The sequence below is a fragment of the Brachyhypopomus gauderio genome, chromosome 6, assembly GCF_052324685.1.
Source record: "Brachyhypopomus gauderio isolate BG-103 chromosome 6, BGAUD_0.2, whole genome shotgun sequence".
Lineage (NCBI taxonomy): Eukaryota > Metazoa > Chordata > Actinopteri > Gymnotiformes > Hypopomidae > Brachyhypopomus > Brachyhypopomus gauderio.
In genome coordinates, this window is record NC_135216.1 from 24,987,785 (window position 1) to 25,006,439 (window position 18,655).

Genomic DNA, 18,655 nt, shown 5'->3' on the forward strand with positions numbered 1-18,655 from the left:
GGAGGAGACGCATGATTGCTGAGTTTACTTCCACTTGCCTCGCTTTCTGGACATCACATATGATTTTAAACATTTCAGCTGACTTACTACTTGGAAGTCTTTTAGTAACAGACTCAATAACAGAATGATATGACATCTGAATCTTTTTTTTTCATATAATCTGCTCAGTTCTGTCAAACTGCAATACTTTATGGAAACTGTTTTAGTCAGTCTTTATTCTTCTGTTCGTTTCCATGATCTACAGATCCACACGGAAAGGCTTTGCCCTTCGACTCACTATCTGCATCAAATGTCCTGCCTCCAAAAACTGTGAATAAAATGTGAGATATGTTAACAATTTGAAAACCATGTGAGACGACGCAACCGATCATGTTTCAAGGACATACTACAAATATGAGTCCATGCAGTTTTGTATCTGAGTAATAAGTGACAGTAACCTAGGTAACAATCCCCTGATTACCAGGCTAATCTCGACTTAGCCCAGAAATGAATGTTTCACAATGAAAATGCTGTCATTTGAGATAATGCAGGGAATTGCAGGTAAAGCAACAATATTTTACTTGGCAACTGCAGGCCATATTTTCATGTTGAGGTGCCTCAGGGTTTCATTTGACACTTTGAGGATTTGCATTTACCTCAACAGGCAACAGTAAGACTGGATGTGCTCGATGTTGCACTATAGTGGCTTATGGTTCAATGTGAGAATGTTCTGAAACTTTTATTTTGTTTTCTGGAGGACAAAAACATGTTCTGTGTTTTTATATAAATTGCTTTTAAAGCAGGAAAATACACATATGTACTTGAGACTCAAATACTGAAATACCCATTCTTTCCCTTTTGTCTGTAAAAGTTCAGAAAAATAAGAATTTCTGGTGCTGTTTCAGCAACACAGCCCTCCCAGCCCTAGAACAGACACATACCTCTGGATGTTGTTTCTAGATTTCAGCTCAACCTTTAATACTATTGTCCATCAGAGTCTGGACATCTGGACACCTTAGTCTGGACATCTAATTGGGTACTGGATGTCCTAACAACCATGTCTCAGCTGGTCAGGATCCAAAACTGAATGTCCAGCCATATCTTCATCGCTCCATCTTCACTGCCGTACACACTTCACACACACCTGCACGGACGATCACCCCAGCCACCCGCCACCTGCTAAATGTGCTGATGACATGACAGAGGTGGATCTCATTACACAACCAGGAGGTGGCCTACAGAGATGCAGCGAGTCAGGGGGAATGGTGTAAAGTCAACAATATGTACAACCTGTCCAATTATACACACACACACACACACACATGAACTGCACTACAATCACCAAGAACCCTGATCATATACGATGAGCTACACAGAGCCAGTGACGCTACATTTTTGTATTTGTGCATTCTCTGCTGAATTTGTACATTATTTAATATATGCTCTCCGGCCACTTTATTAGGTACACCAGTCCAACTGCTCATTAACGCAAATGTCGAATTGGCCAATCACATGGTAGAAACTCAATGCATTTAGGCATGTAGACATGGCCAAGACGACCTGCTGCAGTTCAAACCAAGCATCAGAATGGGGAAGAATTTGATTTAAGTGACTTTGAATGTGGCATGGTTGTTGGTGCCAGACGGGCTGGTCTGAGTATTTCAGAAACTGCTGATCTACTGGGATTTTCACACACAACCATCTCTAGGGTTAACAGAGAATGGTCCGAAAAAGAGAAAATATCCAGTGAACGGCAGTTCTGTGGGAGCAAATGCCTTGTTAATACCAGGAGTCAGAGAAGAATGGCCAGACTGGTTCGAGCTGATAGAACAGCAACAGTAACTCAAATAACCAGTCGTTATCGCATCTCTGAACGCAAAACACATCAAATCTGCAATTCGCACAGGCTCACCAAAATTGGACAATAGAAGATTGGAAAAAGGTTGCCTGGTCTGATGATTCTCTATTTCTGCTGCGACATTCAGATGGTAGGGTCAGAATTTGGCGTCAACATGGATCCATCCCTTTGTATCAATGGCTGGTGGTGGTGGTGGTGCAATGGTGTGGGGGGAAATGTTCCTGTCGTGAGAAGGTGTAGTGATGCAGCTCTATCTGTGCACAGTGCACCAGTAATACAAAGGCAAACCCAGGAAGTTTCACAGTTCACTGATGTTGCATGGTTCAGGCCATTGTCACCACACACCGACAGCTCTGGTCATGTGACCCGGGAAGTTTGTGCACCTTTAAAGGCGGTTACAATTTTTGAGAAGTAGCTGGACGTGTGATGAGTTTATAGCCTGCGACATCTGCTCCAAGCTTGTGAGCATGGAGTCAGAGCTGGGAACATGGATCAATAGTAGGTCTAAGAGGGCAATGCACTGGTCCGTGGGGACACCAACGATTGCTAGCTTTGTCAGGCCCTCCAACATGGCCGTGTGCCACTGACTGATGCTTACTCCACAGATCCAGCAAGCTGAATCATGCAGAGCTGATGAACTGATCCAAGGTGCTGTCGACGCTTGGGAGTTGGGCTTTGTGACAGCATCGAGCCATAGTCGTGTTGGTGTGATGGCCACCGTCCAGTCAGAGTGTTGAGCTGCCACTTGCAGCTGTGTAAAATATAGTTCCCAGGCCTCCCCAGCCTGCCAACTCAGCGGTCGTCTTTATCTCGTTGGACACCAGCCCAGTTCTGATGCCTTTCTTGCAGTCTTCCCCAGCAAGCCACCTCCCCAGCGGGGTACAGGTGTAACTCTTGGTACCGCCTTCCTCCAGGCTAAGTTTTCTTTATCGCCTACCTTTGAGATTTCTTCTAGCTTGGCGGTAGCCTCCCACTTCTGGCCTACTTTAGCATCAGCAGTGACAAAGAAGCAGAAAATGCTATTTCTTCCAATGGAAACATTTTTTTTTTAAAAGCACAACATCCATAGTAATAGGGGAAATTATGTAAGGTTAACTAGAGCGTAAACATGACACACAGACAGCAGACATTTTTAAATGCTAATTATTAAACTTAAGATACAACATGACTAAATCAAGCACATACACCACTGTATGTAACTGTACATGTAAATAGGCTCATTTCCCTAGTCCAGTGGCAGGTTCCACAATATTAAACAATTAATTGTGCTATTTAAACGGTTGATTTCATGTACAAACATGTATTCGGTATCTAAATTAAATTTTTAACATAACCCATATTTTTATTGTGTTTTTTAAAACAAACTTTTATTTTGAAATTGTTAGAACGCGGCCGACTTCCTTGTTTACCACAAGCTTGACGCTTGGCGCGCTGAATTTAAAGCAGTTCAGTGCAAACTTCATTGTTGTTTTAGATTAGATAGACATTATTCAGTTATACTTATGTGTGGCACATCAAAACTATACACATTATAACCTGGTTAGAGACTCTGTATCTTACATTGTTGTAGTAATTGCCATGATAAGGTTATTCAACTGGATACAACAACACACCCCAGTACCACAGTAGCTACTTTAGCTAGTTAGCTACATTAGCAGCTAGCTAACGTGAGGTAAAGTTGGACATTGAAATCTTCTTGAGTAATAATTGTCAATATGGATCGATACAACGACGTAAAAATTCTACTAAAAAAGTGGGAGCGCTCATTTACTGAAATAAACAACAGGAAACCGAATAAGGTAAATATGGATAATGTGGTTTATAGTTACATTGTGGTTATTGAGTTCCTCTGGACTTTAAATGTCACCAGTTTACCCACAAACTACCTGAAAATGTACCAGATGGATATAAAGTGATAATTTATTCAGCTACCTAGATATATTCAGATTTATTTATTTATTCCCGTTTTATTAGGGAATAGTTAATAATAATACCAATAATCGTGTTAATAATAGGTGTTAATAATAATGTGTTGTCTTTAGGATGATATAGATGCAGCACCAGACGAGACAAAAAGTAAGTTGATGTTTCTCTCCATAGTTCTGTTTCAGGGTTGAACTTTTGTGCCTGTAAATTTATTTTGTAATATTTCGTTGTAGACCTTTATAAAGAATATCGTATGCTGAAAGAGGCAAATGGAAACGAGGCCCATGTAACGTCTGAAGTGATCCAGTCTCCAGCAGCTGTAAGTGGCTTATATAAATGTGAGATTTACTATGTTCTCAGGATAGCTGTCTGTCAGGATAACACTGACTTTTTCCCAATCTCCTCTGAAGGACTGCTGGGGGTCTCACCTAAATCGCAAGAACATGCCAGCCGCAGTCCCTAAACTCACATCAAAAGAGAAGGAGTCTCTACAAGCCTCTGCCCAGTTCTTTGGGATGAAGCTAAAGTCAAACCTCAGCGCATTATCAAAGGTGACCCTGACGTTTAAGTAAAATATCTTATTCAGGGTAACTTAGTGAAGTATTCAGCTGTGTTGCCATTTCTTTGGGAGCTTGTGGCCCTCCGTCAACTAGAGCAAACTAGACAATATGCAACTTATTTGTAAAAAAAAATCATAGTTTTCATATTTAAATATATATCATATTTTCTCTTTTTATTACATTTGTTTTTCTTTCTTTTTTGATTTTGTGGAAATAAAGCAGTCCATTTTGGAACTATCATTATAAAAATAAAATACATTTTTACCTAAATTGTAAAAATAAGATGAGGGAAAAGTATAAATATGAATAGTTTATTAAAAGTTTTATGAATAGTTTGAATATATGTGCTGCACCAGTAACAAAATCAGTTTTGTTTATGAAACATTGAAGGAATCTAAAGCCTCTCTGTCTTCAATGTGTTCCCTTTTTGTTATTAATTTAGGACCGTCCATTTTCTCTGAAGAAATCGGTAACCCCCCGAGCGACCCCAAGGAAATCCGTGAATGATGCAGTTAGCGCAAAGCCACCAGAACCAGCAAACCCAGAGCTGCTCAGCCCAAAGCCAACCAGCCCTGAGTGGGGACAGGAACCCACTGATCCCCTCCCTACCTTCACCCCGTCCAGGCCGTGCTCACTAGACCCGGAGACTGCAGACAAGCATGTAGAGAGGGCCCAGTTTCTCAGGCAGTCCGTCACCAAGAGGCTTTGCTCGGTGGACAGGGGCTGGCTTGAACGTTGTCGGGTCTTCGGAGAAGTGGAGGATGAACCGGTCTCAGGCAATTCAGTTCTACCTAAAGAAAAGGTTGTAGAGGCTAGTGGTAGAGCTGATGCTGCAGCAGTTGGTAAAGATATTGCGAACCCACCTGTGGAAAGCAAAGTTACAGCATCCCTGGAGTGTCCACAGGACACAGTGCAGGTGGATATGGAGAAGTATCCTCTAGAGGGCAGTAGAGAGCTGGATACTGACCACATTTCTGGAGGAGAGATCAAGCTGGGACCCATAAAAGAGGGTCTGGGTGGGCCTGGGGAAGCCACTCCTGCTTCTGAGACTAGGAAAGAAGCCAAAGGGTCCAGGAAAGGTCAAGAATCTCGTCGAAAGACCCAAACTGAGGGAGGACGTAACGAGCAGAAGAATTCTAGGGGAAAAGGACACAAACGACAGAGGGAAGCTGAAGACGATGCAGTGGAGGGAAATGGACACGTCCCGAAAAGACGCAGGACAAAGAAAGCAGGTGCTAGCGGAGAATGTCCTGCTCCAAAAGCAAGGAAGAAGAAAGTTAAAGAACTCGAGGAGGGAGAGAACGAGACTTCTCTCAGCACAGAGAAGATGGCAACTCGGAAGCCAAAGGTGCCTCAGGAGAACCTTCTGGGTGAGGTGGAGGACGAGGATCCAGGAGCTGCCTCATCCAGGCTGAAGAACACGGCCAGAATCAGGTGAGTCACTAATGGACTTTTGATGTATGCTTGGCAACCAGGAACTGATTGGCTGGTTGCAGGTAGTGCAAACTGCATACACCAGCCATGATCGTAAAGTCTGTCTGAGGCGGCTCGCTAATCGCCGGACCCGAACTGGAAAACAAAACAAAGTTGTCATGGTATTAGAATTACAGAGATGGTGAGGGATGGTGAGACTCAATTATCAAACTCAAATCATATTTGAATCTCTTTGTGGAAACCAAACGGACATCTGATTTTAATGTGAACGGTCATACCAGAACTTTTGTGGAGGGTTTCTTCCTCTACACATGTGCTTAACATAGATTGTGATGTTAATGTAGTGTAGAAAATAATGTTATAATTGATTTTGACCCTGTATTCATACGTCCAAACTCTCAGCACTTCTTTTTCCAACTGTACCCAGGCACACCAAAAACACCGATGGGAACTTTGTGAGGATCAACCTGAAGAAGAAGTCCCACGTTAAAGGCTTCGCCCTGAGAGGAACTGCCCTTCGTAAGCAGGTGAGTGGACCGACGCCCAGGGGCGCTGGGTCTCTTGCCTTGGAGCGACCCGTGATGCCAATCGAACGCCCTGTTTTCCAGATGTACGTGCAGAAGTTCCAGCTGAAGGGGGAGAGGTTCGGGGGAGGAGCCGGCCGCGGCCGGGGGAGGTTCGCCTCCTTCAGCCGACAGGGCGACAGCTGCTACAAATGCGGCGGGGTCGGACACTGGGCACGAGACTGCAGGGGACGGGGTGAGACGCAGGGTGTGTCTCAAAGGTGTCTCTGTGGTTGGGTGCGAAACGCAAGCTCTCCTATTGGCTAGTTCAGTGATTCATGCGTCTGTTTCCTTCAAAGCTCCGGTTGTCGCTGTGGGCGGGCCAGCTCAGCAGGACACACCTCCAGAGGAGGAGGAGGAGCCATTCGAACTGCCCACATTAGAAGAAGTTGCCAGGGCGACCGGAACTCTACGCTCTGAGCCTATTGGTGAGTTTGGACTGGTCCTGAGCAGTTAATGCTATAGTAACAGTTAGCGGATTACTTGCACAATAGGCAAGCATTTCTATTCAAAACGTCAGTCTTCATCAGTTATTCCAGGTTTCGTCAGGTTCTTTGGAGAGAGGGTGATGTGGCGGGGGTCGTGACCAGCAAGAACATGCGGCCAAACGTGAAAGCTGCATTAATCTTGCTCGGTGGATTCTCACCACCTCTCTCACCCAGCTGTGGCCCCTGATGTGTCCGAGGGCCGAGAGGAGAGGGCCGATCCCGGGGAGGAGATCCTGCTGAACGTCATGCGGCCAGACTACGAGCGGCCAGCCCCTCCCCCGCCCATGGAACCTCTCTACGGGCCCCGAGAGGACGGCAGAGTCCAAGGTAGGGCCTCGTAACTCACTACACTCAGACTTCCTGTTACAAGAGTTTGGGTTGGCTCTGTGCCAGTTGTGGTCTGGACCAATGGCGTCGTCCCCTGTCACAGACGTTCCATCAGAGGTGTACGAAGCTCTACGCGACTTCGGTTACAAGTCCTTCAGGCCCGGCCAAGAGATGGCCATCATGAGAATCCTCTCAGGTGTGTGAGACACCCAATATACAAATTAAAATGGGGGATAAGGGTGATAGAAATGGGCGTCCGAATCCTCACTGAATGCCCGTGCAGACAGACAGACAGACAGACAGACAGACAGACAGACAGACACCACGTGTTCTTGTCCGTGTGCTTCAGGTCTCTCCACCCTGGTGGTTCTCTCCACTGGCATGGGCAAGTCTCTGTGCTACCAGCTGCCTGCCTACCTCTACGCCTTAAGGTCAAAGTGCATAACCCTGGTGGTGTCCCCTCTCGTGTCCCTAATGGACGACCAGGTAAGACGGCTTCACGTGTGATTGTGCTGAGATCCGGATGGGGGTGGCGTGTGGCGGTCTGCGTGGTGGTCTGTAACGGTCTGTAACGGTCTGTAACGGTCTGTAATCGTTCCCCAGCTCTCAGGTCTCCCCCCTAAGCTGAAAGCGGCGTGCATCCACTCCAACATGTCTCAGAAACAAAGAGAGGCAGCCATTGAAAAGGTGAACATGAACCTGGGGAAGATGCTATGGCATGAATACCATAAAGTGTGGCAGGCTTTTTACTCTGTGTGTGTGTGTGTGTGTGTGTGTGTGTGTACATGTGTGTGTGTGTGTGTGTGTGTGTGTGTGTGTGTACGTGTGTGTGTGTGTGTGTGTGTGTGTGTGTGTGTGTGTGTGTGTACATGTGTGTGTGTGTACGTGTGTGTGTGTGTGTGTGTACATGTGTGTGTGTGTGTGTACATGTGTGTGTGTGTGTGTACATGTGTGTGTGTGTGTGTACATGTGTGTGTGTGTGTACATGTGTGTGTGTGTACGTGTGTGTGTGTGTGTACATGTGTGTGTGTGTGTACATGTGTGTGTGTGTGTACATGTGTGTGTGTGTGTGTACATGTGTGTGTGTGTGATGGCGTGTAGGTGAAAGCAGGTCAGGTGCATGTCCTCCTGCTCTCTCCCGAGGCTCTGGTTGGCGGGGGGCACCTGGGCTCTGGCTGCCTGCCCCCTGCTGACCAGCTCCCTCCAGTGGCATTCGCCTGTATCGACGAAGCACACTGTGTGTCCGAGTGGTCGCACAACTTCCGGCCCTGCTACCTCAGGCTGTGCAAGGTGGGTCAGCCCTGGCCAACGTCCCCCCCCCCCCCCCCCCCCCCCCCACAGAGCTGCGTCGTACAGGGCAAGCTTGACTTATGCTAACTGCTGAAGTCTGTCCATAGTGAAGAGAAGATAATGTTTTTAAACAAATAGATTCGTTTACTTTTCTCCCCGTACCACCGTGCGTGTGTTTGTGTGTGGCCACAGGTGCTCAGGGAGCGTCTGGGCGTGCGCTGTCTGCTGGGTCTGACGGCCACAGCCACCCTGTCCACCGCCCTGGACATCGCACGCCACTTGGACATCACTGACCAGGAGGGCATCGCGGTGCGGTCCGCCGCCGTGCCTCACAACCTGCACCTGTCCGTGTCCACGGACAGGGACAAAGACCAGGTAACCCCTCCCCCCATGGTAACCCCTCCCCCCATGTTAACCCCTCCCCCCATGTTAACCCCTCCCCCCATGTCTCCGCCTGCCTCTAGATTGTAACTGTAACGGATGTTTAAGTCAATCTGAGCATTACGTGTTGTCTTATAGTTTAAGGATGTCATTATGAATAATGTAAGTAATTATTTAAGCTATATGTACATTTGTACTTTGTTGACCACAGCCGTAGTCCACGCTGATTCAGCCTCAAACGTTCAAACCACTGACTGCCTCAAGTGCAGAACTATTAGGGCTCACTGCAAAATGTAAAATGCACCACAGCACAATTTCTCCTTGAATCAGGTTTTTTTTTGTACCTCCCGTTTCCTGCGGTGGGGAACCGTGTGTGTGTGTGTGTGTGTGTGTGTGTCTCCCAGGCCCTGGTGTCTCTGCTGAAGGGCGAGCGGTTCGGTGCGCTGGACTCCATCATCGTGTACTGTACCAGGCGTGAGGAGACCAACCGCATCGCCGCGCTGCTCCGCACCTGCCTGCAGGGGGTGACGTTGAGGGGCTCCTCACACCCCAACAAGGACGAACACCAGGACGACAACCCCGTGGGCAAGAAGAAGAGAGCTCTGGGTAACGCCCTCCGCCTCTAATCGGGATCAGCAGTTCATTTCCGAGCCCTTCTGCTGACGATGTTTCTGCGGTTTCTGGACCCGCAGCCCGGAAGAAGATCCGAAAGCCGCTGAAGTGGATGGCGGAGGCGTACCACGCCGGCCTGTCTGCAGCCGAGCGCCGTCGCGTCCAGAACAACTTCATGTGCGGCGAGCTGCGCGTGGTGGTGGCCACGGTGGCCTTCGGCATGGGCCTGGACAAGCCCGACGTGCGCGCCGTCGTCCACTACAACATGCCCAAGAGCTTCGAGAGCTACGTGCAGGAGATCGGCCGGGCGGGCCGCGACGGAGAGCCCGCACACTGCCACCTCTTCCTGGACCCGGAGGTGAGCACGCACTGCAGTAGGGGGTGGAGCCAGTCGGTGGGTGGAGCCAGTCGGTGGGTGGAGCTTGTCGGGGCGTCCGCTGCGTCGGAGCTGAAGTGAGGTGTGTGTGTGTGTGTGTGTGTGTGTGTGTGTGTGTGTGTGTGTGTGTGTGTGTGTGTGGTGTGTGCGGCAGGGCGGGGACCTCCACGAGCTCCGCAGGCACATCTACGCCGACACGGTGGACTACTACACCATCAAGAGGCTGGTGCAGAAGGTCTTCCCTCCCTGCAAGTGCCGGCAGATCCATCAGAGGCGGCAGCACCTGGCCCAGGTGAGCCTGACCCTGCGACCCCACCCCATATTTCTAATATTTGATGTTGGTTTACATATTTGCTTAATGCTTAAAAAATGGTTTAGTAATTGCCGTTTTATGATCAAATATCAGCTGTGGTGACGTCTTCAACACGTTCTCGGGTTTGGTGAGCTGGGTCAGGTCATGGGTTGGTTTGGTGTGGGTGAAGCTGACTGTCCCAACCCCTCCACCAGGTTCCGGAGGTGGATGACGCTGATCTGGTGGAGCTGATGGAGCTGTGTGAGTCAGGAGAGAACGAGCAGAAGACCCCAGAGGTCACCGCACCGCACGGCAGCGGCCACACGGGTCAGCCGGGTCAGACGGAGCTCTCCGCAGGCCCAACACGGCACCGGGGGGACGGCTCTCCAGAGCGGGACAGACCAACTGTACGGTTGGCAGAGGGGGAGACCGAAGGATCCATTGCAGAGCAGGAGGGGGTGCAGGAGGAGCTCGGAGGCGGAGGAGAGGAAGGAGGCGGTGGGGAGACGGGAGAGGGCGTGAGGGTGGAGGCGTCTCAGCGTGTTTGTCACACCCACGAGAGGGCCATCCCCATGGAGGAGACCGTGGAGACGCTGGACGTCACAGAGGAGGGTGAGGAACCCCGAGGACACTTTACATTAGTTAGTTAATGGGCCGTTAAGCTTGAGTGATTTTTTGGCAAGACTGATTTTGACAGTAACAGTGAGTAAGTTTGCTTTGGCTCATCTTCATATGGGTTCATGATTTCACACGTGTGTGTGTTTGCCTACTCAGGGCTGGAGACTCTACTGTGTTATCTGGAGCTCCACCCTCAGCGGTGGGTGGAGTTACTCCACCCCACACTCTCAATGTGCCGGATAGTGTGTTATGGGGGTCCTCAGCAAATCCGCAAACTGACAAAACTGTAAGTAGTAGAATGTGTCTCTGTGTGTGTAAATAAGGCTCGTAGCTGTTTAAAACAATAAAAAAAAAACATTTTTCAAATGCACAGCCTTCCCTTCACCAAACACATTTTGTGGGTGTGGTAACGCCTCCACCTTCCTCTCGTGGTTGATCAGGTGTCCCCCGGTAGCGGTGGTGCTGGCACGGAGGCGCCTGGCCGGACACAAGGTGGAGGCGTGCGACTCCCTGGAGTTTGACGTGGTGGAGCTGGCGGACACCATGGGCTGGCAGCTCCCCCTGGTCAAGAGGGGCCTGAGACAGCTGCAGTGGGTGACGGAGGCAGGTGGGGGCGGTGCGGGCGTCAGCCCTGATCCCAGTGCTCTATCTGTATAACCCCTGCGGTGACGAACGGCCCATCGTGACTGTTCTGGAATCAGTTTGGGAGATGTTAGTCGATCAAGAGTGCTCGGTTGCTCTATCTGTGTGCTGTGTGCGTTTGTAGAGGCTGAAGTTTCCCCGGTTTATTTAAGTACTGATGGCTGCGATGCCGTGTGCTCAGGTGCGTACGGCGGTACGGGGCGTAGCGGCGTGCACGTGGGCTTCTCCGCCCTGTCTTTCTACCTGCGCTCCTGCGGGGACCTGACCGCCGAGGAGCTGGACGGTGTGTGCGCCTTCCTGCACGGCAGGGTGCGAGCGCGAGAGAGGACACAGCTGCTGCAGCTGGGGGCCTGTTTCAGAGCCTTCCGCAGGTCCCACACCACCGCACACACACACGCGCCCGGCACACGCGCCCGGCACACGCGCTCATCCACAGTGTGTGTGTGTGTGTGTGTGTGTGTGTGTGTGTGTGTGTGTGTGTGTGTGTGTCTCATGTAGTGTTGCGTATCGCAGCTGTGGCTCCTGCTTGGACGAACTGGATGAAACGAGGAGTCTGAAGCTGAAGGAGCTGCTGGCTGATTACTTCGAGAAGAGGAGAGAGCTGGACGTGACCGGCGACCAGCCCGGCGACCAGGACCAGGCCCTCGCCACTCACAAGGTTCGTGTCTGTGATGTGGTCATCCTGTGAGCTGGTGATGTGGGAGGACGGGGCAGCAGGCGTCTGACGCCACGTGTGCCACGCCTACTGTCACGTGCGCCACGTCTGACGCCACGTGGGGGCTGCGCTGTGTCTCAGCTGCAGGACTGGGAGGAGCAGGTCCGGGCGGACGTTCGGGCGTTCCTGGCCTGTCGCAGCGATGAACGTTTCTCCGGCCGCGCCGTGGCCAGGATCTTCCATGGGATCGGTGTGTGTGCGCTTGTTTCTTTATCCCTCCCTCTCTCCCTCCTTCCCTCCATCATTCGCTGTCTGCACTTCGGTCTCCTGGGTTCACGTTGTGGCAGTGTTTTCACGGTTCTGTTCTCCCGCTGTCTCCAGGAAGCCCGTGTTACCCAGCACAGACGTACGGCCGGGATCGGCGCTACTGGAGAAAATATATTCAGTTTGATTTCAATGAGATCATTCGCATAGCTACACAGGAGATTATTAGAACCAGGTAACAGAAGAACTTCAGCGGTGCTCTCTCGATTATCAGTGTCTAAATGTGTAAATGTTCATGTAGTGCTTTTCTGACATTATATATTGGAACAGCGTATATAAAATATTTTATTTTACAATAAAGATTATTTTTCTACTTGTTGTCGTTCAGTCATATAAGACCTTTTTAACACTTTTCTTTACTACTGATTATTTGTGCTGTGATATGGAATTCAGACTTTTAAGTGGTTGTACTTTGTAGTGCGTACCAGGCACTTAAAATGACAGAACAGCTGTAAAATCGCTGTACTAAGTCAGGTGGTTTCAGGACAACAGACATTCATCACACTGGTCGTTCAGTATTCACTAGGGGTGTGACGAGACACGATATTGGGTTCACGAGAACGAGACGAGATTTTAAGAAAACTAAAATGACAAATTATATGACTGGACAACAGACTTTTATTTAACTGAGTTACACATGCATTTTGTTTTATTATAACTTAACATGCATGATGTAAGCATTAACTTTTAATAAACTTCTTCCTCTACAAATTGAAATTAAAATAAAATTTCCTAAAAGTTAAAATAAAATTAAATATTTTCCTTTTTTCAAGCTCAAACAATATTATGTGCAAAACAAAAAGTTCTTTTCTGTCAATACAGAGTGCAAATAGTGCAAACAGAGCCTGACCAAGTATGTCACTGAATTTGCTGCAACTACACTGCCATGTTCATTTTTAAGAATATTAGCATGTCCACATATTAGCATATTAGCATCCCCACACTGCTCCCGATATCCTTTGCTGTCTCAACTTGCCAAAGCGCTTTTCTGTCCCTGCTACCTCTGTTCAAGTGAGATATGTTGATTTGAGTACTGAGCTGTGGTGCTGCTGTAAATATCTCTGCATTGTGCTCGTATTGGCCGCGGTGTACGGCATTATTTTCATACAATGTTTGCATATGGTCTGTGTCTTATCAGTCACTCTCTTGCCATTTATCATTTCAACCGGATACTGCAAAATGCTGCCAAACAAACGATGTGAAAGTGGCGGTGGCATCTTCAGTAGTAATACCTGTATTTTCCCACGTCATTCTGGCTGCTAGCTGGATCACAAATCTCGCGAGACAGATTTTTTACGCGACGAGAAATCTTGCTGACTTGCGTCTCGCGAGATCATGTGACACCCCTAGTATTCACGCCACGCTTCAGCTGTTGGTTGCATGTCCTTTCCTGTGATGAAACTGGGTAGTGTGTAGTGAGTAGACAATACCGGACCCTTTCCCCCCTTAAAAAAACCCATCTTGGTTGGCAGGGTCTGCTTTGTATCTCTGTCCTGCTGGGTAATAAGGCCGTTTACTATTGCTGAACTTTCACCCCGGGACGTGAGGGGTCTTTCGGGCTACAGACTGCTTGTGTGGCCTTTTCACTCCTGGTGCTTTTCAGCCTCATCTGCTTTTCACTGGCCCGTCAGATTGGTCTACTGAACCCATTGGTCACACATAGGGCAGAAGCAGAGATAGTGTTCCTGTGAGGTCCGAGCTTTGGATCAGGACCGGCCCAACCCAGTCCTGGAGATCCTCCACCCTATAGAGTCCAGTTCCAATGCTAACGCACCTGTTGTTACAGGCGCAAAGGTCAACCACTTGTGCTACTCCCTGTCATGTGCTACTCCCTGTCATGTGCTAATCTCTGTCATGTTTTTCACTCATTGTTTCTTCTTTTTATATAGAATGAATTATTAAAAGAATTTTTACTACTTTACTACCACTCAGTATTGCAAACGACTTTTTAAACAGCTTAAAACAATTATCAAGGCCTGTTTTGTTGTTTAACCACCCATTTATGTCCAATTTAATGTTTCCACTTGCTTGAAATGAATGATAATTAGACATCTCGCTAACTGCAGCTAAAGCTGCTCTGAGATCAGTTGTGTTGTTGCTGATCAGGCTCCACGTCGTCATAGCATTATCAGAATCTCATTGGAAAATTACAAACAAAACAACCTGAAAATACTGAGGTCCTCTGTGTGCTCATAACTAATTACAGCATGTTGTATGTGCTCCATTTAAACGCTTAGTCAATGCATCATTTTCAATCCAAAGCATTTGTTCAGCACATACACTAGAGAGCAGTGTTACTTCAATAAATAAACACGGAATTATAAAAATGTCCCTTGTGTGCTCCACATGTTCTGAAAGTTATCATTTGTATATGATTAACCCCTTTGTAAATCATTAAAGGAAAAATTCATCTCCACCATTATTTAATTATGCGTAGAGTGACATCAAAGCCTAGATTAAAATACAAATACACATGGGTTTCATGTCAGATCACTTGATCAGGTCATACAGACTGAGCTGAGTTTCGAGGTTGCCATGGTGAGTTTTGCCATGGTGAAAACGGAGTGAGGCCTGAGACTTTTTTTTTATCTTTTAAGGTTATTTTTCAGCTTTTGAAAATCTCTTTGACCCCAGTTTGTGCTAACTGAGGAGACCCAGACATTTTTTGCTAAACTGGTTTGAGAGCCGCTGTTATTGGAATTAATTTAATTATGCAGATGGTTTCTGTGTGTTTCTGTATGTTCATTGGTGTTGTACATGTGTTCAGTCAGTCCACATGAGCTGACGTGTTTTGACGATCATAAACCTGGATGAAACGGGAGGATTTGTGTTCTTCCAGGGAGAGCGGGTGTGGTGTTGCATGTAGTTTTGTTTTGTGCAACTAATTTTGGTAAATGTTTTAATGAGCATTTCCAAGCTATGTCTGGTTACGACATGACACATTGCTTTTGACCAGAACAGGTGTAATGCACAAACCAGCTGAACATTAGATGACTTCAACGGGGAACAGACCAGAGTAAACACTTCTGACATTTCTGTTGATCCATGTTATCAGTTCTATCACCCAAAATCTCAACTTCTGGTTGTAGATTAATATAAGTAAGCATGTTCTTCAAACAGTGTGGTGTGAATTCCGAGATTCCAGCTCCCAGATAACGCAGAATCTAACACTTCCTCTATGTGCTCTGTCTGAAGCTGGCTCCGCACAGATATATTGCAGATATTTTACATGGCTTTTTCTCAATTGCTTGAGCATTAGAATTACCATTACACCCAGGAATAGAAACCTAATGCCCGTGTCATGTCCCCAAAGAGCTCCATTGTTGATATTACACTACACGGAGTTGCTGAGTGATGGTTATCGCCAGTGATTATAGGACAATAAAGCATTCAAGAGCTGTTTAATGCTGTGAAGACCATTTTCTCATGCAATCATCCTTAAAATGATAACTCCTTTCTCTTAACTCGTTTGGCTGCCTCCTCTTTCTCCTGGGATCACATGGACTGACATAAACTTGGCGAAACATGCAGCTGTAATTTTAAAGCACTCGGAGCAGAACCAACCAGACAACACTCACGTTCTCTTTCACTTTCACGCCTTTCACTCTCCCGTTCTGAATTACAGAGTCAACATGCCAAAATGTTTCTCTGTCTTCATTTAGAATTCATTTAGAAAACACTTTTAGATGAAAGCACCTACAACCTTTGTGTAAGCCTGTCTTCATATGTGTCTATGGTGTGATGACCGATGGATCAATTGCTTTTGAAGTGATTTCCTTAATAAATATCACATTAATGGACTTCATTGATAAAAACAAAAATAAGCATATATCTAAAATAAAAATTAAACCCAAAAGCATAATATAGAGTAATATTAGGATAAGTGAAGTGTTTTTCTACTGCAAATATCCACTTGATTCATAATGCAAAGAGGTTATGCTTAAAATGATCTTCAAAAGATGGTCAATACTTGCTGTTAGAAACTCAATATTTATTCTTAAACAAAATTCTGAATGCTGCAAAATATACCCAGTGCTGGTCGGCTGTTTCATGTTTACAATACTTCTTTCTTCATTGAAAAGTACATTTAAAAACACAAAGTATGGTGTCCTAGGTTTTTGATAGGTAGGGTAACATATATTTACATGTAAATCTGTAATTGCAGATTCTGTTAACATCTAGAGTTATAGACAGAGTCGGTCTTTGCATAGAGGCGTTCCTAGGCAACTGCCTTGGGCCCCTCCCACTGCAGCCCACTGTAGGGGCCCCCTGACTAGCTGACTTATTTCTCACATATTAATGTTGATGGGCCCCCTAGCAAAATTCGCCTTGAGCCCCCAAATTGCTAAGTCCGCCACTGGTTATAGAGTAGCACAACCAGCAGGTCAGATAAGTCAGACATCTGGGTCAAACGCAGGTTCAAACTGCAAGATCCAGGTTAAATACAGACAGTCAGACAGAGCATTTGGAGACTGATTTGGAGAATGTTTCCCTTATCTACTGTAAGTGATGACCATGTGAGTTTGAGTTCATCTGTAGAGCTTTATAACTGATGATAAGATTTACAGATAAGATTTTTTCATGTGTGAACTTTGTAAGCTATAAGTCCTTTAAGTTTGGTGATAATGGCCTACCTTTGTTACTTAATGCTGAGCGCAGTTGGCCAAATTCTTGGAAAATATCTCAGACTGTAATAGAAACAATTGCTTTTATATGTCAGAAGATGCATAAGAAAATAAATAATGAAAGCTATGGTGTTCTTCAAAACTGAGATAGGAGGAGTTCTGGGTAAAGATAAGCAAAAGACTCCTGTGAACAATATCTGTTTATTAGCTTCTTGGAGTTGGAAAAACAACCTTTTCCTTCAAAAACCCAAGAATTCAGACCTGCATTTACCAAGATAATAACCCTGTGTTCATTGTAGAAGTACTTCATGAGATGGGAGAACATAGATGAGACATAAAGGGATTCACCATGCTGAGATGGTCACTGTGAGCCTTTGTTATTTTTATTCATTACCCTGATCCAAACCCAAACCAGTTTTAGCAATGGTGCCGAGGTAGCTAGATTACGATCTAATATCTCTCTGCATTTACCGCTATGTATCATGTAAGCATTCATCAGAGCAAACACAATTCACAATTCCCAAAACATCATGTCTTCTCCAACCGTACATATAAGTGGGGTTCAGGTTCCTTTCAGCATAACTCGTCTTTTTTCTATTGTTTCCTTTTACCTCATAGGACACAAGTTCAAAACTTTAGCCAAGCATGTAACTTCATGGTTTCAAGGAGAGATTTACTTCTGTTAAGCTGACCAGTCATTTGCTGGCACAGAGTTGGGGTTTGGAGAGTTCATAGCCCTGTGATTCAGCACATTCTTGCAATTCCTGTTGTTGAGTTGAAACCCTTGTTTTGCTTCTTGTTTACAGAGAGTATTTTACTTGTCATGTATAATATAAATCTGTGTACAGCTGTAGGAATTCTGCCTGTTCTAATATTTCTATGGCAGATCAAATGAGGCCTTAAGGTTGACGTTGTTCTCAAGCAGGTCTCTTCATTCTGCACCAGTCCCAGACAACCACAGAACTACCCCACAACTTTAACGCTTTGACCTTCTCCAGCAAACAAACTTCTCCGATTTCTGCATTTTGACCTGTCTCACTTCACCCTTACAGAAGCATATTCATTTTAGGCCTGTAGCTAAAGTTTCTACGAGACAAAGAGCAATTTGTGGCAGTACTTTGAACCAGTGGACTGTGACATTCTGATGAACTCATCGCTCGCCAAGGCACCGTGACCTCAACACTTTATTACATATTGCTCAGACACGCGACTGCTAATCTGAAGGGCACCGGTATATTCATGTGCCCTCTGCATGTCCGTCCATTAAATACAGAATATACAGAATGTTACAGAATATTACAGAATACAAGATCTTAAATGGGCTTAAGCATCACCCTAGTGGCAGAATCACACCATAGCGCACACACATGAGCCGACCACACCTTCTCCAGCATGTAGCCGATCATCCGGAACATTCCACGACACCGATGGAAATGCTAGGCCATATATCAGTGTGTTCTACGCTTGTGTAACATTTATCTTTTATCTATCAACATCTGTCTTGAACTGTGAACATCACACCACCTCAAAGAAAGTAAGTCACCTCCTTTACCTTCTTCTGGAGATGACCAGCAGAATACCATATCTTCAGAGCACAGCACTTTAAAGTCCATTCCTGTTTATTTATTTATTGGTTTTATAAAAAGTCACAAACATTTAACTATATATAAAAATCAATCGGCACTAGCTTAAAAATGTCAAACAT

General features: G+C 46.3%; 1 protein-coding gene across 3 annotated transcripts; it reads left to right on the forward strand.

Annotated features, from left to right (window-relative positions):
- The first annotated feature begins 3,246 nt into the window (after positions 1-3,246).
- On the forward strand, positions 3,247-12,926 carry recql4 (RecQ helicase-like 4). Of its 3 annotated transcripts, none has more exons than XM_077009931.1 (24): positions 3,247-3,636; positions 3,880-3,913; positions 3,997-4,082; positions 4,174-4,314; positions 4,766-5,757; positions 6,185-6,284; positions 6,366-6,528; positions 6,620-6,748; positions 6,983-7,135; positions 7,239-7,331; positions 7,485-7,621; positions 7,739-7,822; positions 8,237-8,425; positions 8,618-8,800; positions 9,211-9,412; positions 9,499-9,776; positions 9,949-10,086; positions 10,302-10,698; positions 10,861-10,990; positions 11,145-11,311; positions 11,528-11,717; positions 11,845-12,004; positions 12,143-12,251; positions 12,383-12,926. In XM_077009931.1, exons 1-24 carry the CDS (start codon positions 3,553-3,555, stop codon positions 12,502-12,504), a joined length of 4,461 nt encoding a protein of 1,486 aa, XP_076866046.1. In that variant the 5' UTR covers positions 3,247-3,552; the 3' UTR covers positions 12,505-12,926. The 3 variants fall into 3 exon arrangements, with proteins under 3 accessions (XP_076866046.1, XP_076866047.1, XP_076866048.1); XM_077009932.1 differs by having other exon boundaries at positions 6,366-6,516; XM_077009933.1 differs by lacking the exon at positions 12,143-12,251.
- Positions 12,927-18,655: the final 5,729 nt, after the last annotated feature.

What these genes read in the sequence shown, in the direction of transcription:
- recql4 (XM_077009931.1), top strand. Translation starts at nt 3,553, where the DNA reads ATGGATCGATACAACGACGTAAAAATTCTACTAAAAAAGTGGGAGCGC. An exon ending in GGGACGGGGTGAGACGCAGG is followed by an intron (nt 6,529 to 6,619) that starts GTGTGTCTCAAA and finishes TTTCCTTCAAAG; the next exon opens with CTCCGGTTGTCGCTGTGGGC. An exon ending in GCAGTGGGTGACGGAGGCAG is followed by an intron (nt 11,312 to 11,527) that starts GTGGGGGCGGTG and finishes CCGTGTGCTCAG; the next exon opens with GTGCGTACGGCGGTACGGGG.